At 39.2% G+C, this 27,773-nt stretch overlaps 2 protein-coding genes across 4 annotated transcripts in view; both read left to right on the forward strand.

Annotated features, from left to right (window-relative positions):
* Nucleotides 1-1,487: 1,487 nt before the first annotated feature.
* On the forward strand, nucleotides 1,488-5,815 carry abrab (actin binding Rho activating protein b). The gene is made up of 2 exons (XM_085148493.1): nucleotides 1,488-3,685; nucleotides 4,142-5,815. Exons 1-2 carry the CDS (start codon nucleotides 2,928-2,930, stop codon nucleotides 4,623-4,625), a joined length of 1,242 nt encoding a protein of 413 aa, XP_085004619.1. The 5' UTR covers nucleotides 1,488-2,927; the 3' UTR covers nucleotides 4,626-5,815.
* A 5,537-nt stretch (nucleotides 5,816-11,352) lies between these two features.
* Nucleotides 11,353-27,773, forward strand: part of samd12 (sterile alpha motif domain containing 12) — a 136,926-nt gene continuing 120,505 nt past the window's right edge. The window contains exon 1 of one of the 3 annotated variants that reach the window (XM_085147856.1): nucleotides 11,353-11,517. In XM_085147856.1, coding sequence (XP_085003982.1) covers nucleotides 11,505-11,517 — 13 coding nt within the window. In that variant the 5' untranslated portion in view covers nucleotides 11,353-11,504. The other 2 variants (XR_014871833.1, XM_085147855.1) reach the window with 2 other exon arrangements.

A 27,773-nucleotide genomic window follows, 5' to 3' on the forward strand; every position in this document is an offset into this window, starting at 1 on the left:
CCCACACTGATTTTCCGTGGTTCTCTAAAACTTTTGACGATATTTCGAACTGCAGATAATGAGATTCTCAGCGTCTTCACACATTTATGTCGAGGACCATTATTCTGAAATTGTTCCAGAATTTGCAAACAGTTTTCTGCAGATTGGTGAAGCTCTGCCCATGTTTACACTGACTCTGCCTGTCTGTGATACCCTTTGATACCCAATCATGTTGCTGACTTGTTGCCAGTTAACCTAATTAATTAAAAAAAAACTGTTACTTTTTTTTGTCTTTTGTTGCCCAACTTTTCGAGAAGCGCTATTATCGTCAAATTGAAAATGAGCTAATATTTGTCACAGAAGTAAAATGTTTTATCGTGAATAAAATGTGGATTCAAGAGATTTGCAAATTGTTTATTTGCGTTTTACAGAGCATCTCAACTTTTTTGGAATTGGAGTTTTATTGTGATAAATAATGCAAATTATAGAGATTAAATTCAATATGCAGTGGAACTGGCTGTCTCCTTATTTGTAGAAAGGCCCTTTTGCTCCGTGTGAAAATACTAAATACTGCTCCAACAATGAAGTCATAGTGACCTCCAGTGGTAGACAACCAAACTAAAAACTCCTTCTCCAAAATTAAACTTTAAACTCTTAAAAACCAAAATGAGCATTGCCTTGATTGTGACAAACTTTAATGTTTTAGCATGTTGGACTCCCTACAAGAAAATACAATTAAGATTAAATAGAATGCAATTACATGTATAATATAATAAAATAAAAGTATCAGTCAAAAAGGGCAAGACCATGTTGAATAGTACTGCAGTACTTTATATTTTGCAGTATGGCTATGTTCTGGGAACTGTTCACCTTTGTATGTAAATACATGAAGCCAAACAGAGGCAGGGAAAGCAGTGCTGACACAATGCAGGGTACAGAACATGCAGACATCAGCTGATGCGTGCTGGCATGGACAGCTTGAATTTCCTGTCTGCCTGCAAGACCAAACCACTTACTGAGTAAGCAGGGCATTCTCATCTTGTGCAAGTATCACATTCTTTACTGGGCAGAAGTGCCCTGTTTCTTATTTTCGCCTCATATTTCTCCTAAATTTAAACCCAAATTTAGTTTCAGCCAGACATTCATAGCTTTTATCTGAGGTCAGTTCTTTTTTAAATCTCGAGTTGTGACTGTGTGTCATATAAAAACAAAGAAGCCCTGTGAGGTAAATTGTCTCAGGGTGATTTTTTGTACCTAAAAATAACACGTATTATTTGAAAACAAACTCTTTGGCAGTTTCTAGATAAGGAAGTGCTGCATGTTTTGTCAATGAAATACAGTCTGTTCATTAAAAGCATTAAAAATAATGCATTTTTTTTTGTTATTTTGGATTAAATTAATATTTTGTTTGGATTTTCAAAGCATTTGTAAGTACAGATTTTATTTTAACCCCAGACTTGAAAGCATAGTGAACCCGTTTGTCCTTGTGGAGGAGCACTAGCCTTCCTCTCTGCACAGTTTGAAACTGTATATATTAACACGCTGAGTTGGTTTGAGAACATGTCCTCTGCTGATGCTCTCTGAGTCACTTCCACCCTCCATGACAGACTGCCAACAGATGCAACTTAATGCCTGTCTGCGTGTGTGTGTTCCAAGTCCTATTTATAAACAGGCCCCTTCCTCATCAGACATGCATGTGTAAAATCAACACACATAAAACCATCTTCAAATAAAATGCAGCTCTTAAAACAGGACTAAACACCCCTTGAGGCTTGCAGTATGTTTTGATGATATTGCTAACGTCAGAATACATGCCGCTCTCCACTGAGTGAGATGAGATTTCCTTACCTCTGCATTGGAAGACTAAACCACTGCATGCGTAAGCAAGACATCCCAGTCTTCTGCAGGTATCATATTCTTTCCTGGTTGAAACTCCCCAGAGTTTCCTTTTGTTTTTCTTTATAACCAGTTTCTTAACTAGCTACAGTTAAAAGCTAGTCGAGTACACAATTAAGGTGCTGTATTTTATACTTTAAATTGAATATTTCTGTTTTCATGGTCATGAGAATTTGCAGAATTATGATGAAGGAACTGACCTCCCAGGCCATTGTTCCTTCAGCGGTGCTAGTTTCAGTCATTATGCTAATGTACTGTTGCATTTCTTTTCTTCTTCAGAGGGTTAATCTGAAACGCTCCCTTAAAGCCCCACTATATGCAGTGAATACTGCAGCCCCTTGACCACAAAATATATTCAGACAGTTAAAGGGTAAAACGGAAAGCTTTATAGTAAAGTTTTATAACACTGGCTAACATTAGCCACCATAATCTTGTGTTGACATCAAAAATGTCAGCTTGTGGCAGTAAAGATGACACCATTAAAAGTGGGTTTAACTGCTTATGAGTTCAATGTATTCTTTGTAAGACTTTGTAAAACAGGTTTATACTTTAAACCTTAAAGTTAAAGTACTCACAAGTACTTTAACCAAAAGGTTAGCGAAAGCTAGCAAAGCGAAGTAGAATATTGTGTAATGGTTGCAGATATCTCCTAGTATACATCATCATCATTAATATCTATGAAGCTGAACATGTTGAATGCATATAAAATAGTAAGTTTTTTGTCATTCTGTTTAACAGCACTTGTTTTAATTTAGAAACTTCTGGTCTACTGCCCTGTTCACCTCTAGTTACAAGCGCCTTAATCTGTGATGAAACATGAGTGCATGGGGGTGACCAGTGTCAGAGAAAGACGATCACGTTGGTAGCCTGGGATGACTCGAATACTTTCCACCATTAGGGTTTACGCTCCCCAGTTTGGAGCTGTGTGTGGGAGCAGGGAAACAGAGGCAACAAAGCGAGTCAGGCAGAGGATATGAGTTCATTTTAGCAAATCTTACAGCTTACTTGTGAGGATTAATTGTGCCTGTATTTACAGACTAACAGAGACAATTATGTCAGACAAACACAATGGTCAAGCTTCCCAAAGGAAACCATTCAGCAACAAGAACATCAAGAAGCTCCGCACTATTAGCATGGTGTGCAACCTGGCAAGCAGCTGGCAGCAATGGGTGACAGAGAATGAGAACAAGCAGGCCAGCGAGCCAAGCGGCTGGGCTCCGTCTTCACTGGGTGGACCAGAGGAACTCGAAAAGAAGTGGGTTTCAAAGAAGCCTCAACCCGTTCGAACACAGCAAACAGAAGCTTCTAAAGGTCTTGCAGCTCCACAAACAACAACAACCTCAAAGACTGGTGAGGTTAAGACATCGGATGAGCCACCAGCGGCGTCTTTTATCAAGACAAAGCAAGTGGTGAAGACAGTGACCAGCAGCGCTCAGGAGAAGAGTGCAGGTATTGGGATCCTGACAGAAAAAATCAAGAGGGAGCATCTCCCATCAGATGAGGAGATTGACAGACTGCTAAAGAAGAAAAGCTCGCCCACCCGTCGGAGGAAGTGCTCCAATATGGTGTCATCGCTGACCAAAAGCTGGAAGCAGGTGGAGAATGAGCAGAAGCTTGTTAAAGAAGGAGGAGATCCAAGAGAGGGATTCACCTGTGGGCGTAAAGAGGACAGTGGGCCCCTCGAGGCAGATGTAGAGGGACTGGAAGTAGATAAAACACGCAGAACAAGCTTTTCAGAAGAAGCAGAGGAAAACAACTGTGAAGAAGACTCTGAGACAGCAGTGGGAATAAAAAGATCCTCAGTTCCAATGTAAGTAGTGTCACTGGGCTTCATTTTGCATTCAGAGTTAAGTTTTCAAAAAGAAAATGTTAAGAGGGAGTATAAAATGTTCACCAAACCAACTTCCATCCAACAAATTTCAAAAACTCAAAAGCTCTTTACTTCTTTTCAATATTTAAGAAATAGAGAATTGAGCTGACAGACTGGATGTTTTCATTACACCACACAAAAACTTGCACACATTTATCATTTTTGTCTCCAACAATTACATTTAAAAGCAAGTAAAACCACAAGTTCTTTCTGTTGGTTACTGAAACACTGTTTAGTTATACAGGTAACATTCTCATTAAGATTACACCTTTCTTTTTCAGGTCAGATCTGGCCAAGAGAGAAGCAGGAATGATAACCAATATAACAATAAAAACCAGTACCGAGTGTCTTGTTCATTTTGTATTGACTTGTTATGTCACTTGACATGCTTCACAGCTACAAAAAAGAAGCTGAGGATGCCAACAAGATCAACACATTGTCCAAGAAATACAGCACCGTGGGAAATCTCAAGAGCCGCTGGCAGAATTGGGCCTCTGAGCACACAGTTAATCAGAAACTCAACCCCTTCAGTGAATACTTTGATTATGACTATTCCATGTCCCTCCGCCTCCAGAAAGGTCAGGAGGGTTACGGACGTCCAAAGGAGGGTAGTAAGACGGCAGAAAGGGCCAAACGTGCGGAGAAACATATCCACCATGAAATAGACGACATGTGCTATGTGATCAGGACTATGGCCGATCCGGACCCAGATGGAAAGACCCGGGTCACATTTGGAGAACTGTTTGACAGATACGTTCGGATCTCTGACAAGGTGGTGGGGATTCTGATGAGAGCCAGGAAACATGGGAAAGTGGAGTTTGAGGGCGAGATGCTGTGGCAAGGCCAGGATGATGGAGTTATTATTACTCTTCTGGTGTGATATTAACACCTGGGTCAAAGTTGTTCTTGAAATCCTCTTACAGCTTCTTTGCTTGCACACTGGAATTTCAACCTGAAATAACCCCCGTCATTGTCAGACGGCGCTAAGAGGAGGATTTAAAATGCAGCTTGACCCAGGACTACTCGGTGGACACTCGCAGAACAATATCAAAAGGATACAAGCTGAGCTCGGCGGATGTGTCTCTACGGATTATCCAAAGAATACTTTTGCTGCTATTTCGGTAGATACTTGACGACTCTTTCTGTCAGTGTTTGAGCTGTAGCTGTCTTGCTCAGTGTTTTGAGAAATCTGCAGAGACTTAAAAGCTTTAAATCACAAGCGCTGAAGAGATAAAGTGTTGGGGTTTTGGTTCCTTAAAATCCATTCAGAGTAGCTTGCAGATTATCACAAGTGTCTCTTTTTCACTTCATGGTTTATGTTAATGAGATACTTGAGCATGTGTTAACATACCAAATAATCAGCAGCTTTGCAGTATTCTGTACACTAATTCAAACATGGGTTGGGTTTCGCTGCCTGAATACATGCAGCTCAGCTTTCATTGCACTACACCAGACACAATGCAGTGGAACGCCACGGTACTTTAAAACACCGTGGCCTTTTAGACCACAGCTCTTTGAAATGGTATCGAAGGTTGACCAAGACTGCAAGGGAAAATGGGAAAACTCATTAAATTGGAGAAATACTGTGTAGGTCCTCAGTGACAGCTAATAGTCTTTAAGTCATTTCCACAAGACAGCTGTGGCTGCCTTGTGGGGTTTTTTTGCACTAAGACATGGCAGAAAACCTCCTGTGGGTTGCAGCAAAGGGTCTACTTTGATCAGGCTGTTGCTTGGGATCATTCTACAATCTGAGGAGTTCTGAGACCTGGTGAGCACTTTGTCCTCTTTTAGTGTGTTGCTCGAGGTGCTTTTGCTTGCTATTAGAGGATGTGCTGGTACAAGATCACATTAGAACAGGATAATCAGTGTTAATCGCTTCAACTGTCAGTGGCTTTACAGGAGTGCACAGCAGTAAAGTGTGAATAAGTCAAAATTAAAGTGCTGAAATGAACGAAATTATAGTTATAAGCTGGATTCCTAATCATACAGTAGCCTATGATGACTTGCTGTATTCTGTGTTTTGTGATGCTTTTTGTCATGGGATTAAAAATAAAAAAGAAATGATAAAAAATAAATGCTTGGATATGTTTACCAGTTAATCACTTGGCTGGACTGGCCTCCGGGAGCACCTGGACATTGTCTGATTGCCTGAAGGTCGTTTTGGGCTGCAGTGAACATTCAGCTTCATCAGCAAGCATTTTACAGACTGAGCAGGGTCTGAGGATTACAAGCGACTCTCTCAGAGACAGACTGTGCACTTTCCTTTTGCAGTCTCCCTCCATCGCACAGGTGATGCACACAAAAGACACACACATAAGAAGCCCCACCACCCTCCCTCTCGCTTAGGCAGGTAATGTTACCAGGTAAACCATCTCTTGTTGAGATGACATCATACAATCTAGTAAGAGTGGTTAGTTGCCTGGATCCAGCCACTCTTACTGGATTGTATCATGTCATCTCAACAAGAACAAATTAAGTTGCTGAGTTTCATTTGGATGCTACATGATTTAATTACGTTCACCATAGAAACATGGAATTATTTAGTTCAAATTACAAGTCTGGATCTTATGCATGCAACAACCACCCTATTTCATTTTTTTGAGTCGACTCACGAAATTCACAAGATCACATTAGACGTCAGAGAAGAAGAAGATGGGTGGATTGGAAGTTGCTGTAAATCCATTGGATTTTTTTTGTTGAACATTGCTTAATATGAATACAACATGTACTACAGACATAAGTTACATTTCATTCATTCAACAAGATTATCATTGGTGTAACAAACAAATATTTTACTAGTTCATGTAACAAGACTGACTTTTGAAGTGTTTAAACAATATAAGATGGATTTAAATAAATTTAATTAGACTAACGTGGTACAAACATGTTGATTGAACAAAAATCAAATTAATTGAATGTTAATGTTAATATTATGTTAAACCTTTTTTTTTTTTTTTTTTTTTTTTTTTTTTTTTTTTTTTGCCTGTCCCGTTTGGCTCTTTTGCCATCAGAATTATTGTCTAAAGGCGAAGAAAGATGCCCAACGGATTTTCTTTACCAAATTGACCATCCCAGCTTTGCCGTAATGGTCCATTTGATTCACCTTTTATTCTTTATTTTATTTTCACTTGCTGAATACGGGACAGACTTGACTGGGGGAAAGAAAAGGGAGAAAGAAAGAGGGATATTTGTTATGTTTATGTTAAACCTACACACATATATCGTGTTGACACAACACAATCAAGATGGATTAATATAACATGATTTGTTTAGATGGAATATAAGTGGCAAGATAAAATTACGTTCATCCAATGAATTATTTTTTTTTTAGTGTAGTTGCACCTCTTAGTTGCCTGCTATAAACGAGACTAATATCGTGGTGAGTGTGAAATGGGCTAAGCTGCATATGGTTAAATGATGAACTGAAACATCAGCCAGGTCCAATTTTTTGTAGATACCTTATCACAAAGGTATCTTTTCGATCAGTTTTATCACAAAAGTGTCCAAACAAAGTATTTTTACTACACAGTTGCTTATTAGTGTTATGGTTGATTCCGACTGTAACGCCGTAGTTACAATTTTTTTAATGTCAACATTCTCTAATCTAGGTTTGAGAAGGCAGACGTGCCCTTTTGCTACTCTCATCAGAAAAAGTCCATTACACCTTTCCATTCTGTTGTAAAAGTTGAATTTAAATATCTTCATAAATAGTAAATGAACCAAAAACCACAAGAAACAATGATGGATGACAAAGTAGCACAAAAAATGAACAAATAAAATGTGCAATAGTGATCGACGGCTGCTAAGGTGATATAGTCCTCTTTCAGGTTTTATTTTAGTCCTTGCTCGGGCTCCATGTCTTCCTCTTCCTTGTATGATTTAAAAAACTCGTGCAGATTGGCTTTCCTTTCTATCAAATAGAACATTGTATTCTGACTGGAACTGATATGAACACCCTGACATGTCTGTCAAGAACACAGGATCACCATGAGACACCATGTAAGAGCTGATAACATAAACTCCCATTATGTAAAGCTCTTTAACTAAAATTATATTCTTTAAAATTCTAAATAGTAACTGTTTTCAAGGAAGCGTTCTTAACCAGATATTCATTAGTTCATTGCAGAGTGGCTGAACCACAAGTGAATAGGAAAAGTCTGCACAAGGTTTTGGAGGTTTCAGACAATATCACTGCCAAACAAGGCCAAGTGGTGGTTAAGTAAAGTGGTGGTTAGTAAAATCAAGAACAACTAATAATCTGGTTCTGCAGGATTTTCTGTCATGTTCATTGGTTCATTGAACCCAACAATTACTAACATGCTAACAATGAGAAACATGCCTAGCTGACATACTTTATATATTTGAATGCCAGCTACTGCATATACTTATGCAACAGACCAGTGAAAACTTTTTCTCCTAATTCAAAGGTGAGGCACTATAAATGTACACATGGTAGCCAGTTTCTTACTGTAAACTGGATAGTCTACTGACACAGCCTTCTTGAAACTCACAGACTTAAATCCCACTCTAGGACTGCTTTCAAGGACGATTTCTTAACAGATTTCATGGAGTGATTTTGTAAAGTTTCAAACTTTGCTAGTAGAATCCAAGCAGCTATATAAGAATCAGTCCATTTAACTAATTAGGACAAATCTGCATATAATTTTGAAGGTAGCACGCAATATCACTGCCGAGCAGCACCTAGGGATGGTTTGATAATGGGAGACTGTTTCCTGCTTATATATCTGTACTTACGGTAACTTTTGTCAAAAAGTGAAATCAACTGTGAAGTCTGCAGGTGTTCAATGTGAACACATTATATGCATGCAAGTATGTAGTATATATGCAGTATTCGCGTCTTCATCTTTTTGACCTAAACAACCAAGCAGACAGTGAGGCCATTTTTACTATAATTACAATCAACACCAATTTTAAATAATTCTTAAATAATTAAATAGTTCTTTGTGTTCATGTTCACAGAATGCTTGTCGTTGTTGTCGTTGTTGTCGTTGTTGTCGTTGCGCTTCTTGTGGCTTCTGCTTCAGCTTCCTGTAAGTGGCTATGAGGTGTATCTGATATTTCAGCATTCAATTGTGTGTTTTTAAAGCATTTTAGGGATTTACAATTAAGTGACAAGCAATAATAATAAACTGTGCACTGTGTTCACAAAGTATGATCTGCTTCATCGCTGTCAAACAGATTCAGCTGCCTCGTGACGTCTGTTTTTTCCTCCTTGCAGTCCAGCCTCAGTACTCTTTCTCCCCTTCTTTTGGGTCAGGAAGTGGCACCTAATTTGCTATCACTGAAGAAGATAGGATCACAGCTGTAAGGGTCTTGGAAACCTACAGTGGCCACATCATAGGGTGAATATAAAAAAATAAAATAATAATAAAATTAAATCTAATCTTGTGGAATTAACACTGCTTTCATTCAAAATTAGCACAAAAGAGATAGGTCTATTGATCTATTGGTCATGAGAATGCAGCATATTAACCACCAGCAATTATCTTACATTGTCTTTGTCTGTGTCTCATTTATTTATCAGCATTCAGTTCCGCTATGGCTGTTTTTGATCCAAACTACAACAACACTGCACACTGAGGACAGTAGCAGAGGGGTTGATTGTCATCATCTGTTCAGTTTAGTTTCAAAAACTAAAGGCAGGAATTGCACTTTGCACAAAATTCTTTAGGGGTATTTTCATTAGTATCTAAAATGATAAAGTATCTACATGAAAATAAGTTATAATTACTTTTATCCTTATGAAGTAGTTAACCTACTGCTTTTGCCCAATTGCACACATCAGTGATCGAGAAAACGGGTTTTGATAACTGTAATTGTTTTCTTTTGACAATCTGCCATCTTTCTATTACTCACTGTGTACTTTTAATGCCATTATTCACCGTCCACCACACGATACGAGAATGGTATTGTATCCAACAAAAATACAACTAAATGTAAACTGGAAATTAGTCGATTTAATTTGCTGGCTTGATGGAGTTGAATTCCTGTATCTTTAAATAAGAAAGCAATAAATATCTACTTAATGATGCATAGATCTTCTTTGAACAAAACGTTCCACTTTTACTAGAGTACAGCCGCGAGACACATTATGGGACACAGCCTGGCTGAAGACTAAGCGAACATCAAAATATTCAGTTAAAATAGAAATCTGAATATACTGAATGAAACTCGAATATATTTGATGAAAGTCAGATTATATTAAATGAAAGCCTGAATTTATTGAATGAAAACTGACGTTGCAAAGGCTCTGGCGCCATCTTGTGTTTAAGACGTATAATATTGTGTCGCTACAAGAAGTAGCTCAACAGGGGAGCAGCATTCCTAAGTAATGAAGACATAATTCTCTGGAAAATGCTTCTACTGTCGTAATTAGTACTAGTAACAGTAACATATATATTAATTCCCCAATCTCTCACGGGGCTGTCTTTATCCTTCGAGCTTGGCTCCAGTTACCATGAGGACCACTGTTTCCTTCACCTCCACATCTTCTCCAGCTCCTTTCTCAACCCTTGTTATTTCTCAAGTTTCTTATGTTCCTTCTTCTTAATATTGTGATCACTTGGTATAGCTACATCAATCACTACGGCCATCTTCCTCTGCTTGTCCACCACTACTATGTCTGGTGGCCTCTGCCTGCATTGTTGCCTCAATAATCCACCTGTTAGTAGTAGCTGAACCTGATTAACAACCCCCTCTGCTACCTAACTGACTAGATCAATATCCCAGAAATTTGACTGACTTAATGCTATACTCTTTCTTTAGTTTTGTGATGACTGTAGTGATCACTGGACTGTAGTCACTGTAGGCAGCGTAGGGTTTATATTAATTTCTAAGATCTCTAATTTGGTGCTTCGATGATGTTGGTCAAGCACTGTCTAGCATGTCAATCTAAAATCTGTCATAGATATATTATTCACTCAAGAGATATGGTGACAGCACAGACCATCTGGATAGTGACAGATTGAGCTTAGGCTATTATAATAACAACAACAACAACAACAAAAGCATCTGATGTAACAATGGACTTGAAACAGATTTGGAAGGTGACAAAGGAGGTGCCACATCCAGTCATCAGGCCCCAGTGTGTGAAAGCTCCAGTGTTCTATCAGGATCCAGTAAGACAGACAAAGAGCTACAATATAATTATCAGTGATATTAACTCTTGATTGTTCTCTAGCTGCTACAGTAACAAAGTGGTGAGATTGTGTTCAAACATTTGGCTCATGAACTACTGCCCGAAGACCTGATTAGTTAAAAGGAGGAAGCAAATTATTTCTCCTGCGTAGACAACAGGATTTATCTTATATGTCAGCTCCTGGCTTCCATTGTGTAATTGTACCAAGCTTAAAATCTAGATCCAGTGGGCGTGCTTTCTCTCACATAATATTTAAGCTATTTATTTATTTATTTATTTACGTGTGTGTGTGTGTTCTGTCCTGCAGACTTTGATTTAATTGCGTTGAAATGTGCTGCGTACACAGACATTTGCCTCGCTGTTTCCAGCTACGGCTAAAACTGCTTTCTCTGCAAAACCCAGGAAACTTCCTCTTCCTTCCAGTAAGCGCTGAGCCTACACTTCCCAGAATCCTTTAAGGCGCGGCAGCAGCTGTGCGCTCCGGCTTGCCCGCAGCAAAGTGGTGATAACACACCAAACAAGGTACAATGAGCGAGCGTTGACTTTTACATTTCGTCTGCTCCCCTTTGCGAGTGATGCCCAAATCTGTGGAGTAGCACCATGGCCGTGGAAGGTAAGGCGCCTCACAATGCGCTGTCCACACCGGTGTGTCAGGCTTTTTGTGTCCTTTCTAATATTGCATACAATAGTATAGTTATCATATGAAAGGATTTCCACGATTCAGCCAAGACACGGTCAGGTCAGCTGTGAAAGGCTGTGGTTGGGTGATGTTGTAGCCTTTGCTCTGTCAGCGTTAGATGCGCCGTTTTGGTCATCTTCTCCGAGCCTATTATTACGCTGTACAATTGAATCAATGTACGGCTGGTATTCAGAGTGCTGATCCATGATCACACACCATAAAGCCTCGTGTTAACGCGCAGCCTCTTTCTGTATTTACATTGTGGCTGCCTGTGCGCCTCGACGTTGCTCTGCGATTGGAGCCCCGGTTAACAGGTCTGCGACCGAGGATCGCCGAAGTCCTTTTACACGGTCGCCTCGGCATTTTCTCTGGAGGATCCTGAATCACTTTTATGAGAGAACATTAAGATAAACCCATCTCTGCTAGGATTTATTCACGGGTCTTTTTCGTGATGCAACAGCGCGCCGTGTGAGCGCTCAACCTGTTCCACAAGAACAGTCTCTTAGAGGCTGCTCGCCTGTCAGCAGGTGGTGTGGCATGTGGACAGGGGTGGTCACCTGCCTCTCCCCGTGAGTGTCAATACACAGTTAAGGTGCTCGCTCCGGACGTTTGAGGTGAGGGAAGTGGCAGTCAGTGAGTCACAATGCTCGGCCAGTCTCCTCACCTTATCGGAGGCATCCTGTGGATCCAGAATCCAATGAGAGGTATGTCAGAGGCATGCTTTCCACGCATTGAGTGCAACCAGCTCTCTCGCTTGAGAGGGCTTCTCCAGTCCTTTGTTTGTGTATTTCCCCACGCAGGTATGTTTGGTATGACATTTCGAAGCGCTTGCATAGCCAAGATCAGGTTTTTTATGTGGGACGTTTGTGTGCACAGCCATGTCTGTGTACTGTCTGACCTGAACCCGTCTCTCCTGTTTTCTTTGGTTTAAGTTATCTTAGTGAGGATACGGTTTTTGTTTTTTGTTTTTTGTCCAGGATGTATGTATAGTGGCATTGATAGCACAGATTAAACAACGAGATGAGATAAATGCTGTCTGACTGCTGTTCCCTTCATTTTCTCTAATGTTAAGGTCCTGTTTAAGAGTTTAGTGAAGCATTTGTGCTTGCCCCTTCATTGGTTAAACCTATTGTAAGGTTCAAGGCCGCTTTAAACCTTCTCAAGCTCTGTCGCTGGTGTTTGGCCCCCAGTCGAGAAATATGTTGCAGCCACGAAGTTGTGTCTTTACTGCTCCGATGATATTGCATCTTAATAGGGCAAATAGCTGAACAACAGGTATAGAGACGTCATCTGTTTCAAAGCATCTTAGATACAACCTTCCAGAATATTCCCCTGTATAGGTTCATTCATGCACCTCTTGAGATTCATCATTCAAAGCTGTAAGAGCAAGGTTGTCTGCAGATGCACTCTTTGTTCCAAAGCTGCGTAGTTTGTCTGTTGTCCAGTTTCATCCCTTTCTTCAAGTAGCAATAGCATCACGTCCTCAGCCACACCACAGCTAAAAGTCATGACATCACTTCATTTTTCCCATCAAATGATTTAATGCTCCCAAAATAATCTTACAGGATTGGCACCTCTATAGGAGATAGTCTAACAAAATGTCACCACTTAAAGCTTGAGCAGTTCATGCAGCTATGGAATAACTCTTTGCATTCGAACATTATTCATTTACATGTGTCACTCACAGAGATGAATTATGAGTCACGTCCCTATTCACTGAAGCTGCAACAGCCGCAATCTGAAAGAAAATGACACGCACACACAAACCAAGCTCGCACAAACTTTTCCAAACCTGTCAGAAACATCCTGCGGAGCCTTATGTTGAAGGTAAAATGTACTGATGCTACAGAAATACTGTGACTCAGAGTAGAAGAAAGTAATGTGGTATTCTCTTACTGATTCACTTTTTCCTTAAATTTAAGAGGGAAATGTTTACTTTTATCTGACAGCTGTATTTTTCACATTATAAAAGACATAGAAAAAGGATCTTACATTGAACTTAGGAGGCTTTGGGTTTGTGATACCTGAGTGGGCTACTACTTCGTGGTTTGGTTAGAGTGTCTTGTAATGTTTCAGTTATCTAGTATTGCATGATCCTAAAATTAAATTCACATTTTATTTCAAGGCCCAAAGAAGTAAAATAGTTCAGCACCTGACAGTAAAGCAAAGATTCAGTCCAACATCAAAACATGACTGCAGATTTGCTTAGATTACCTGATTAATCATCCCACATATTTATGTGAGTAACCACAGAGGCACAGAGTTTAACTCTATAGTTATAATTGAATTCAGTTCAGTGTCATTTATATCGCACCAAATCACAACAATACTTGCTTCTACATTAAGAGAGGTACACTCAACAATCACATGAGCAAGCTTTTGGTGACAGGGGGGAGGAAAAACTCCCTTTTAACAGGAAGAAACTTCCAGAGAGGGGTGGCCATGGAGTGAGGGGGAGGGAGACAGGACAAAAAACATGCTGTGGAACAGAGCCAGGGATGAATAATAACTAACGATTAAATGTTTAATCTGTAAGGACACATAAACGAGTGCCACTTCCTGTTTTTAATAACACTCACAAGGATGCATTTTTGCAGTTGAGTAGTTTTAATTTTGATGCTTTTAGCTCAGTTTTCTCCTTGTGATTCTAAACTTTAAATTAAGTAAGACTTTGTAGATGTTTTTATGACATAGTATATTTTTATTTGTTGTTGTGTTATATTTGCTAAGCAAAGGGCACTAAACCTTTTTGAGTCCAAGCTCTCTATAGTCAAATTACTTGTCAAATGAAATAGTTTATTGTTGCAAAATTAATCAGTGACTATTTGTCTTTTTTTTTTTTAATGCAAGAGATTTTCCATGATTTTTTGTGTTTTTTTTTTTTGTTTTTTTTGTTTTTTTTTAAAACAGAAAAGTTATATTGGTCAGGGTTCTATTTGAACATTTTATATATTAAACCAGCGGTCCCCAACCTTTTTTGGCCATGGACCGGTTTATGTCTGTTATGTCTGACAATATTTTCACGGACCTGCTTTTAAGGTGTTGCGGATAAATACAACAAAACAAAACCAGTACCAGTACCAAACGACTTACGGACCGTGGGTTGGAGACCACTGTATTAAACGATCAAACAGAAAATAAAAGTAAGGTTTGCATACAGTGCAGGTATATTAAATTATATGTCCTGCTTTTGTTATTTCTCCTTCCTGTTTTGGTTTCTTATGCTCACTGATCTCTACTTCTAAATTTGCCACAGTTGGCTAAAAATGCCTCTCTCTTTTTTTTTCTTTTTTTTTTAGATCAGATCTAATTAAAACCGTTGTTTTCTCTGCAGTTATTGCTAAACTGTCCCCGCGGGTGGGACAAAGCTTGCGGCAGCATCATCACTTTTAATTTGAGATGTGATGAAAAAACAAAAAAACATCACAACAACTCTGCTGTGTCACTGTGTTCTGTTCAAGTTCTCCACCAACCCTTCCAAGACAGAGAATATAGGTCAGATATTTAATAATTTATAAGCTATGAGAGGACAAAAAAGCTCTTTGGGAAATGAGGGCTTTCGAGACTGCCACCCCAGGACCCCACTGAGCTTTACTTTGAAAGGCACTTTTGATTAGCTGTGCTTAGCCGATTCAGTTTACACAAAATAACAAAGGAAGCACAAATGTTTGCAATGCTCTTTAATGACAAGCCGGCAAATAGTTTAGTTTACACTCGAGAGGAAGGTTTAATTAGGGTCTTTAAATGGTGTGAAATTTGATTATAGCTCCTTTTAAACGATCTGTTTAGGAGCCACTGTTTTCTTGTACAAGCACTGCTTTTTTTTTGTTAGCATAAAAAATTCTAGAAAAAAGTCTAGTCTAGATGAAAAAAGTGAAATCTGAGAAAGAAGATGGTCATATATTTGACCATCACAGGCATGTTTCTGATACCCTTTTTGACACATATTAGATTCTGAGTAAGTGAGGGTGTGTTGATTGCTCAGAACAACTTGGAGATTGATGTACATGTGTACTGATTGCAATTTTCTTGTCCCATTACAATTTCCAGTCATTTTTTTCTGAGTGATCTTCCGATGATGTTTTAACTTATTAACAATTCATATTTTTCTTTCATAGACCTTTAACTGACAAAACAGAATGCGAGCAAAAGTCAACATTTCCTCAATGCAAAATGTTGTTAGCAAAATTTTAGGATCTTCTCTCGGTGAAGCAACTAAATATAAAGTGCTGTGCTGCTGGAAAGCGCTACATATACTGTAATTAACTGAAGATGAAATTTACCTGCTGATATATTTTACCTTAAGAAAATAAGCGCATGCAGCAGTCCTATAACAAAACTAATCACAGGTACTTACTCCATTTTGCAGTATAACTTCACTAGGTAACAAAACATTGACCCGTTTCTCTTTTTCGCTTTGATTGTTCGCTCATATTGAGGCTGCTAGCTTGTGGCTAGCTTTGCGTCTGACTAGCTTTAGCTTTAGCCACTTTGGCTTTGTTAGCTTCTTCAAACTGGACATGTTCAGCTTAGGTTTGTTTTTAGGAAGATTTTCATACTTAGGGTTCCCCCTTGGTTTACTTTGGCAAACTTTGTGTATTCTACACTCAGACTGAGTACTGGCCACAGCCGTCATGCATGCTGCTTATAGCATAGCAGTAAGTATGTGCATGACTATTTGCTTGCTATTGCATGAAACCAACCATCTCATCTGACATACATGAGGCTAACTGACCGGTCACTGGTCAAAGCCAAGACTGCTGGAAATTGTCAGATTCTGGTACCTGGCTGATTGATCAGTGCATCTCTGGGATGTCTATTCTGACACGTAGTTAATTTGATAGGCACTGAGGTTACTCCAGAAACTTGACACAGGATCCTTAGTGACGTAGCTTAAGATAATTTTCCCTGGGGTCCTTAGCACAGATGGAGACATCAAGTGACCTTGCTTCATAACAGCTTATGTAAACAAAGTCATGACTTAATGGGGGAAATTTATTTTAGCGTTCTGCTGACTAAAGGTTGTATCATAAATGTACTGGTACAATGACTGAGTGTGAAGCTAACCATCGTATGGAGGGTAGGGACGCAGTACTGTTAAAATATGAATAGAATAGTGTATTAGTGTCTGACTCATTTATTTATGTGACAGAAATTATGTTTCAAATGAAAGAAGAGACACAGAGAGAGAAGTTCAAATGCTGGCTCACTTTGGGTATGAAGCACGAGGGATTAGATGCGTGGGTGTTAATGTTGGACTGTTGGTTTGGGAACTTTACAGAAATGGTCACACGCACCCACATCAGAAAGGTGTGAGCACTTCTGAACAGCAGTTCTGATAGAAGACATTGGTGCCTTAAGGTTGGGACAAAAAATAGAATAGTGTCAAACTGAAAGTGTTGGCACAGGCGGTCGCCAATGCAGGAGGACTCTTGCAAACCAAAACAATAACAGGGTTGTTAAGCAAATTAAATCTTGCTTAACATTTTCCACAGACCCTGACACAACTAAATCGAATAAGCTCAAGTAGATTAGCTTGTTTTATTTATGTTACAGCATTTTTTAAAATCTGTTGTTTGCAAGCATCTGTTCAGAGCAGCGAGTCAGTGTAGCTGTGATAACTTTCCAGTGTATCTGATTAACCCTTCAGACCTGCTAGGTGATGTTTTATTCCCTCACTTGCAATTTGCCCATGCTGAAACTGTTTTATAAGATAACTCAGTTTTAAGATAATCTTGGGTAGATTTTAATAATTGTAGGACAACATAGCAGTGTCTCCTACAGAATTTGATTATATCTGGTAGCAATCCGGTAGAACAATCAGGGTGAGAACACCACATAGTAAACGTCTTAATCATTCAGCCACCAGCATTCATTGTTATTATCAGCATGACAGAGGCTCTACATTTTTCCAGTGCTAACGTCATTATAATTTAACCAGGCAGGCTACTAAAAGGCTAACATGTGTCAGGACCATGAATTATGTGGACGTGTGCACGTACACACATATAGAAAGCAGCAAGAGCTGGACCCCAAGTCTAGTTGCAGTAGTGTTTACCCCTGTGGCTGAGGTTGTTCATTTCCCTTCTTTCTATTTGCCTCTATGCATCCAGCCTCCTTGATCTGCCCTGCCCTGCTCTGCCTGTCTGTGCACTCATTCAGAAAACTCATTTCAAATCCTTCCCCCGGATCTAGCTCAGGAATAGAATTAGGAGAATAAACATGTTTATTTGAGTCAGTGGAATGGGATTACATCTTAGTCAATTTAATAAGGAGCTACTACGTCGGACGAGGATCTTTCAAACCTTACTCAGCAGGAATAGGATTAAGATGACAGAAGATGCAGCAAATGTCGAGGGAGAGCAGTGTTGTGCAATCGTCCTCCTTTAGGTAGGCCTACAGCCATGTTTGATGTACCATACTAAAGTGCTGCTGCCTGGAGTTTAGCATATGAGATAAGCAAAATTAAAAATAGAAAATTAAAGTATTGGTAGGCACAAACATGCCCTCAAGCAACGTGCACAAAGGAGACTTTCTCATTAACAGACTTGCAGAGATTTCCACTACTTCCATGGATTGATGTAAAGGGCAAGTACCTGAAAGAGTCTGTCTAACAAATGTCAATGGGTTATTCATTACAATTCTATTGGACCTGTCCCTGGTCTGAGTGCTTTAGCTGGCTCAGCTTGCATTGCTGTCTCTGACTGTCAGCTTGAGAGAAAGAAATCCAGGAGAAGGAAAGGCCAAGTGTGTCTGGTCTGGACACTTTCTTTTTCCGCAGCACTAGTTTATATTATCTCAGTTTTACTAGAACGTGTTCTGTACAAGTAAAAGGACCAATTAAAAAAACACAGAAAAAAAGGCAATGACTTTAATATTAAACTAATAAAATATGGTATGTTTTCTTAATGCCTTTTCTTATTTTGATTTCTTGGTAGTACCTCCGCAGTGTAGTGGTTGATAAATTCAGCTAACATCTAAAAGCCACTTGTTTGAGACCAGGGGGAGACATAAATGCAGAGGGTTATGTCAGAAAGGGTATCTGGTGTAAAAATGTGTGCCAAATCAAGATATGTAGACGTATTCAACCTAAAGAAAAAGACTGATTTAGTAATTTAGTAGGGAAAGTGGACTAAAAAAAAAAGTGGACTAAAGTTTGGCTTACTGTTGTTGCATGGGTGTGACTGGGTGGGCTTGTAGAGTTTTTTCTCATGTTTAAAGACTATTGCAGCATCTTGCTCTCAGTCCTCTGGGAATCTTTGAGCTCCTGTACTGAGTATAGACACACTCATGTCTTCCACCTGGCTAAGTTACAAAATCAAGAGGTGCACAACAAACCAAACCAAAGTGACACTAACATGTGAGCTAGGGATGCTGTGATACCATGGGATGTAGTAGTTGGTACCAGTACCAGCAAAATTACACTATTTTCTATTCCTACAAAGTGAATATTCCATGTACCCTAATGTTGGTGACAGACTGTTTATTTGAAATGTCAACATTATATTTTGCATATTTTCAGGCAAGTTTTTCATGTCTTCAGCCAGGAATATATCCAATATTAATGCTAATTCATGTAAACCATTGCACACAATTTGGCCTACAGGGACATGATGATATTCACAATACAAGACCATCTGTCTAAAAAATGGTAACATTAGAAGGATAATACTTTGAATTGATGTTAAATTGAAACTCATTCACCTTGAATTCTTTGAGTTTTGTATGCTGATCTTTTAGGTGCTTTGCTAAATTGGAAGTATTCTCTCGCTTGGTCTAAAATAAGCCAGAGAGCATCACCCCTTGGCTATCCACCTGAAGCGCAAAGTACCATACCAAACTATGCTATTCTTATCATATAGTCAGAGCAGCTGCGCTAGCTGCTTCTGGTTGTCCTCTTTTTCCTCTTCTTTTCTTCAGCAGACTAAAAAACTTGGAGGCATATGATGCCCCTGGTAGTTCTGGAAGAACTGCAGCATTTGTACATGAGCAGCATACTGTGCCTACAGTATATAAATTGAAAATATTGATTCTGGTGACTTTCATAGCATGAGTTTGACATTAACTAGGTATTGTTTGGCTCACTTTACATCAAAAGGTACAATTGGCATCTTTCAGTTAAGTATATTAATAACAAATAAGCCTATTGTCACTTGGTAGAAATACTATATTAGTTAAGATATTAAGCCTGCATCTTATGAGGAAAATGAGGATGTGTGTTAAAATTGTTTCTTGTTGCAGGAACAACTTGATTTGCTTTAGAAGTTTAAAGGGTACATCAGTACCATAGATCCAAAACAAATTATCCTAATTGCACGTAATAAATACATAAAAAAATAATAATTTTCACATTTTTCGCATGCCTAGTGTCACTTTTCAAACTACATTGTTTAACATAATGTATGTACAGATGATTGAAGAATAATAAAACTCGTTCTACAAAACTACATCCTTAGCATTTGAAAAAAATGATGTAACCATTAACCAACTCTCTAATTTAAAAGCACCATTACAAATTGTAGTTTTTGTTCTATTCATATCTCTATTCCTATCAAACCTGCTTTAATACTTTCCTCTCATTGTGTTTACAGTGTCATCTGTAGCCTCGGGATGCTTCATGGTACAGCTCAATCAACTTGAATCATGAGCCATATGCTAATTCTGTTCTCAGAATTATAGCGATGAAAGGGAGAAAAAGTGTAAATTTTCCACATTTAGAAGTGATGAATATGCAAATTAATGAAGACAATACTGTTGTTTTATGCAGATAGCTTCTGTCTAACCTCTGTGAAGGTCTTCTTAAAAATGCATTGTAAAAATACCTGGCTGATTGCATTGGTTCTTGTCCGTACCGCAAAACAGGGCAGAACAAAATTTACTGTATACAGTAACTTTATCGACCTTTATGAAGTGTGACCATCAGGGAAATTAAGCCCAGGGGAGGAGACAAATTTTGCTGAATGTTCCAGTCATTCTTTGCTTATTTCATCCTTGCAAAGCGCTCCCGGCCCTTTGTGCACTTCTCGTCTCTTTCCAAAAGGATGACCTTTCTGCTTTTTGTGAATATTTGGCACCACGGTGTGTCAAGTGCAAAAACTTGGCTTTGTGTCAGCTTCAGTCCCTGGTGACCATGAAGTCATCTGCGCTCCATTCTGCTGACTGATTGAAGCTGCTGATCTGAGAGTTTGGGTATCACTGATGATATAGTGGGCACAGATGGAGAGTCATTGTCAGGTGAAGACAATCGTTATGTGGCGTTTTTAGTGCTGTGAAGCTGATTCTTTAAAGTTCTCTTAAGGTGGAATAAACAGGAGCTTTGGTTCAGTTAGGAAGTGTGTGTGAATATGGCCCATAACAAAATGGATAACTGTAAAATTACATTTTTAAAATGCAACTTTTCTTGTACTTTCAGAAGTACTCTGTTAAACAATATGAGCAAAGGCAGATGGTAACAGAAACTCATCCTCGACTTACAGCAGTACTCCACAGTGAAGGCCAAAAATGGACAAAATGTTAATTGTAATTCAGTTGAAGTGTTTTGCAGTGGGGTGGCAACGGAGCTAATTAGAACACTTCTAATTTAATCAGGCCGTTGAAGAACAGCAGTGTGCTGGGGTACAATGAGCTCAGAGAGACTCCATTGCTGAAAACATCAGGGGAGCACTTTTAGATGTGCCTTTCAGTGGGAAATTCAAATTGTTTTTTTTTAAATAGGTTAGATATAATATCCTATAATTATCAATTAAAGGACTAAAATCCAGTGGTTAGCACTGTTGCCTCATAGCAAGAAAGTCCTGAGTTCAATTCCACCACCAGGCCGGGGTCTCTCTGTGTGGAGTTTGCATATTTTCCCCGTATTTGCGTGGGTTCTCCCCAGGTACGACGGCTTCCTCCCACAGTCCAAAGACATGCAGTTGGTGGGGTTAGTAGGTTAATTGGAAACTCTAAATTGCCCATGGATGTGAAAGCAGGAGTGAATGTGAGTGTGGCTGGTTGTCTCCTGTCTATGTGTTAGCCCTGCGACAGGCTGGCGACCTGTCCAGGTTGTGCCCAGCTGGGATAGGCTCCAGGGAAGTGGATATGAACATCAGGTGTTTGGCAAAGGTGGGTAGAGGTGGTGTTGTACCATAGAATCAGAAGGACAGACTTTTTCTCTTCAAGCGCCTTTCCAGTATTTAAATCTTCTATCTAGTTTTGTTTCTTGGGTTGTCTTTAATATCTGCATAGTGGCTGCCATAGAGGGGTGGGTAGTCAAATGTGGAAGGAATTTGACTGGAAGGTTAAATTAAGATTTTTTTAGAACTCCACTGAAAACCTTTCTATCCAAAAGTAGTGTCAGTGATAAATGTTGGAGAGGGTGTGGGTCTGTGGGGGACCAGACACATATTTTTTGGGACTGTGTTTACATACAACAGTACTGGATGGATGTCAAGAACATTATACAAAACATATTGTCAGTCAACCTCCCAATGGATCCTCTGATCTTTTTGTTGGATATCTTTCCTCATGGTTTCTCCTATGAGCAGCACTTTCTCCTGCATCTCCTCCTCGTGACTGCAAGAAAAATGATAACAATTCACTGGCTCAAACCAGAAACACCCACAGTTGCCCAGTGGCTTCTGAAAACTAGACATGTCTATACGATGGAACGGATAACAGCTCAACTACAACTAAAAGTGCCAACCTTTGAGAAAAAATGGAGACTAATTATAAAATATCTTGAAAGGACACTCAAGCCTTAACATTGTTACATCTGTGCTTAGGTATTGGTATGTATGTATGTATATGTATATGTGTATATATGTTTTTTCTTTTAAATTACGTTTTTGAATAACCCCCACCATTATATGCAGCAGATTTGGTCTCAGGTCATGTTGTTGATGTGAATTGCCTTGTTATTTTTGGCAATAAAAGTTAAAAAAAAATAAATAAATTATCTGCATAGTAAACTGTATGAGTGCCACGTGAGGCCTACATACAGTCATTCTGTCAAGTTAACATATGGTCACATGGAGCTGTAGTGTTGGGTTTCTTTCATTACCATGTTGGTTGACCAACCATGGCTTGATCGAATATGACTGGAACTAATGGAGAAATTGCATTGGTCACATCATGCCCGATGGCTGTTTAATCAGCCGGTCACTCCTTAAAGCAGAAGAATGTAAACAGTTTGTGTCTCAATATGAATTCTGCTTTTTGAAGTGACACTGTGATACCGAATTATGACTCTGCATTGTAAGCACTACGTGTATCTTAAGGCAGTAAAAGCTAATTGATATTGAAATATATTACACACATAAACATATACGGTGTCTAGGATTGCTATATTGGTAAAGCAGCTTCAAACTTCTTCAAATAAAACAAGTGAAAGGTTCAAAGCATGTCTTGTATACCGTACCTGGTAACTGATGAGATTTGAGTCAAAAACTTTTGATATTGTGTATGGGGGGGGGGGGGACTTTTGATATTAATATGTAACAGTTTCTGTTGTTTTGGGCAAATGGAGGAAGTTTGAGTTTCATTAAATATTAATAGTTGTTACTCAGTTCTAAATTAAGACACTCTATTTTTTTCACCCTTTTACTGTCTGCCTTTGAAGCTGAGCATGCTAACAGCTTTATGCCTGGGATACAGGCATAAAGCAGCATCACAGCAAGCCAAAGTGAAAAGCAGTTATATTTAGCTCATATGTATTTGCAAAGTGGGTCAGTTCGGTCTGTCTTTTTCTTTCCAGCTCTGTCTCACTGACTCATTGTGTCTGTCTTTCGGATTTTTACTTTAAGTCTCCGTCCAACTTCTTTTTTTTTTTCCACCGTCTCTCAATCCATCATTCTCTCTCTCTTTTTATCCTCCCTCACACTCTGCACCTAAGAAATATTCAAAGCTGAGCACATCTGCGCCTGCTTGACACAGTCCCAAGCAGCCATGGCTGATGGAGCCCTGGGGTTGTAGAGGGCAGTCTATGAAGTTTGAATGCAGTTAACTTTTGATGGGATGTCAGGGTGAATTAAGAGCCCGTAGAGTCTAGCTGGCTGGCTAACTCATTACATGGTTTCACTTTGATAGTTAGTCATGCAGTCAATCCTCATTGTCTCAGTAGCTGACATATGAACATAACCACAGCCTTATGAGTGTGCATGAGCAAAATTAATGGCAATGATTCCAAAAAGCTTCTTTTAAGGCTGACTTAGTCATCTGAGTATCCTGTTTAAAATCCCATCTAATCATTTCAGAGTAGTGAGATTCTCTCTTTACTTTCTACGTATTAAATGCGCAGTTTATAAATTAAGCTTAATCACAAAAATAACAAAAAGCATATTGAAATGAAATCACGAAGTAGCGTAGTTGTTGACCTCACCGCTGCTTATGGAGGTCTGTTAATTGATCTCTGGGCTCCCCCAGAAAATAAGACAATATTTTCGATATATTTGCATTAAAATGACTGATAAGTTTAAGAAATAAGGAATAGATATGAGAAACACCCTTCAACCATGTTAGGAGTGTTGATATTACATAGTTTGTCCAACAGAGGGCACTCTGCAACTGTAATTAGTGTTAATGTGAGTGTAAACAAGTAATTCATGACTTGTTGTAAGTTCATTTTTGAACTCCATTGTCATATTTTCCCCAGTAAGAACTCTTAACTAACTCCTTAGTAACCAATGTTTTGTGTGCCTGAAAGGGAAAAAATAAAATCAGTACTGGAGCAGCACCGTGGAACAGTCGTTAGCACTGTTGCCTCACAGCAAGAAGAATTTGAATCCACCACCTGGCTGGTGCCTTTCTGTGTGGATTTTGTGTGTGTCTAAGTTAGCCTGCCGACAGAATGGCAACCTGTCCAGGGTCAACCACACCTATTACTCTGGGATAAGTTCCAGCGCCACCACAATCCTGAATTGGATATGTGGGAGAAAATGGATATACGAATGAAAATGTCTGCATCAATCTTAAAAATCCGTAATTTTTGTGCTCTAATTGTTTAAGATGTATTCATATTGTGTCATTTCAGTATAATTAAACAGCCACAGGTTACTAATGAAATGTTGATTCCTATTAGGGAAATCCCCAAATATTTTTATTTATTTTTTTGTTGCATGGATGTTCAATTTTTCATATCAGAATATTCTGATATTCTTTTATAAAATGTGGACATATGTAGCTACAATTTAAGCTTGGAAGCTCATTCTCCACTCTGGTTACTGTGTCCAATTTAATGACTTTATTGCAGGATTTACCAACTTTTTCATAGCCTGTAACCGGCCCTCCTCCTGAAACCCTCCCAAGTCATCTCTGGAAAAATGTATAAACAGTATTTTGTGATCAAAGGAGCCCAAAACCTGATAGCTTCTTGGGGACAGCACTGTTGCTAACTTAAAAAAAATCACTGACATATAAATGTGGAAATCTTACATATTATAACTTTTTACTGCTTAACCGAATCACTGAAGCCACTGAACCTAAATGTAACAGTCCGTGCTCGTGTTTCCATGCACAGTCAGTCTGATCTTAATCCTTGGCGCACCTACCTGCTCACAAACGGGAAAAACAAACAAACATGTATGTATGTAAAATGTAAAATTCATTGCACCATGGGGCATATTACTTTTGCAATACTCTGCTTCTGATGCGCTGTTGCATATTTGAGATTTAACAATATGAGCCTTAGGCCACCTGTGTACACACTGGCACAAATCTCTGTTCTAATGAAGGCACAGGAGTATTAACAAACTGACAAAAAGTTGGCAAAAACACATCGCAGCACTTTACAGAAAAATCTCGTGCGCACAGCGATCCTTTTGGATGCTGCAGGCCTAACTGCTGATCATTGATTTTGCTACCTGTTGAAGGTCAGGCTCTGGCGGCTTGTTGTTGGTCGGCATGCACTCAGCATTAACATCAACCGGGGTCCAGGGTTGTGCGTTATTGTGTGTAACAGAGTTTAGCATATTGTCATGATGCTTGCAGAAAGAGCTGATCTTCCGATAGAGATAGTGGGTAGTTGTTTGTGGCACGGGCACAGTTTTGACTTTATCATCACATTTTTGTCTTTTCGTGAAATAAAAATTAAAGCGAGCATTTATATTTGGACTCCTCAAATATTGTAGACCACTCCACTAGTTTTTTGTTTCTTCTGCCACACAAACTTAAGTGAGCTGATTTGATTTCAAGTGTGCAGAAAAGGGGCACGTTTGACTTCAAATCTGGTGATGACAACAACAGCGCTGACCCACTGAACGTCATGTTCTGTGACTGTTACCTGAGCTCACCTGAGTCCCAGATTGCAGAGGCAGCTCATGAATGTTAATGTAGCCGGGGAAGGCTTTAACAGTAGGTGTATTAATAACTCATGAATGGGTGCCCTACTTTTTCAGTTTGTTCAGAAGCATAAAAACCTAAACTATGCACAGCTTGAAGTCAAATACCACAGAGGAAATGGTTTACATAACCATGTGTTCTCCTTCTACTCAAAGCAGCAGCACCTCTTCTGTAAGGCACTTTAAATACTTTGAAAAAACTTGCTGCAGTCTCTTATTAAACACTGCCAATTAAATTTTGTTACTGAGTAGAAAATGCTTAAATTGTACATATGGTTGTCAAACTCAAAGAATATCTTGATCTTGTTTAATTCTGATAGACGAGCCTTTGAAATGTTTTTTAATCTTAAAGAGCTTTGCAAAAGAATAAGTAAAGCGATCACGTACATGTAACTTTCTTTTGTCTTTTTGGGCAGCGAGCTTATCCTACAGGCTCCTGTCCTGAACATCCGATACTGGAGGCCATGAGGTTCATTTCCTGTCAATTCAATTCAATTCAATTCAATTTTATTTATATAGCGCCAAATCACAACAAATGTCGCCTCAAGGCGCTTCATAGATAAAGAGAAAAGCCCAACAATCATATGACCCCCTATGAGCAAGCACTTTGGCGACAGTGGGAAGGAAAAACTCCCTTTTAACAGGAAGAAACCTCCGGCAGAACCAGGCTCAGGGAGGGGCGGCCATCTGCTGCGACCGGTTGGGGTGAGAGAAGGAAGACAGGATAAAAGACATGCTGTGGAAGAGAGACAGAGATTAATAACAGATACGATTCAATACAGAGAGGTCTGTTAATACATAGTGAGTGAGAAAGGTGACTGGAAAGGAAAAACTCAATGCATCATGGGAATCCCCCGGCAGCCTACATCTATTGCAGCATAACTAAGGGAGGATTCAGGGTCACCTGGTCCAGCCCTAACTATATGCTTTAGCAAAAAGGAAAGTTTTAAGCCTAATCTTAAAAGTAGAGATAGTGTCTGTCTCCCGAATCCAAACTGGAAGCTGGTTCCACAGAAGAGGGGCCTGAAAACTGAAGGCTCTCCCTCCCATTCTACTTTTAAATACTCTAGGAACAACAAGTAGGCCTGCAGAGCGAGAGCGAAGTGCTCTAATAGGGTGATATGGTACTACAAGGTCATTAAGATAAGATGGGGCCTGATTATTTAAGACCTTGTATGTGAGGAGCAGGATTTTGAATTCAATTCTGGATTTAACAGGAAGCCAATGAAGGGAAGCCAAAACAGGAGAAATATGCTCTCTCTTTCTAGTCCCTGTCAGTACTCTTGCTGCAGCATTTTGGATTAACTGAAGGCTTTTCAGTGAGTTTTTTGGACATCCTGATAATAATGAATTGCAGTAGTCCAGCCTGGAAGTAATAAATGCATGAACTAGTTTTTCAGCGTCACTCTGAGACAGGATATTTCTAATTTTAGAGATGTTGCGCAAATGGAAGAACGCAGTCTTACATATTTGTTTAATATGTGCGTTGAAGGACATATCCTGGTCAAAAATGACTCCAAGGTTCCTCACAGTGTTACTGGAGGCCAAGGTAATGCCATCCAGAGTAAGAATCTGGTTAGATACCATATTTCTAAGCTTTTCAGCGCCGAGTACAATGACCTCAGTTTTATCTGAGTTAAGAAGCAGAAAGTTAGTGGCCATCCAAGTCTTTATGTCTTTAAGACATTCCTGCAGTTTAACTAATTGGTGTGTGTTATCTGGCTTCATGGACAGATAGAGCTGGGTGTCATCTGCATAGCAGTGAAAATGTATGCTATGTCTTCTAATGATGCTGCCTAGGGGAAGCATGTATAATGTAAACAGAATTGGTCCTAGCACTGAACCCTGTGGAACTCCATAATTAACCTCAGTGTG

This window comes from Neolamprologus multifasciatus, chromosome 22 (assembly GCF_963576455.1).
Source record: "Neolamprologus multifasciatus chromosome 22, fNeoMul1.2, whole genome shotgun sequence".
In the NCBI taxonomy this organism is placed as follows: domain Eukaryota; kingdom Metazoa; phylum Chordata; class Actinopteri; order Cichliformes; family Cichlidae; genus Neolamprologus; species Neolamprologus multifasciatus.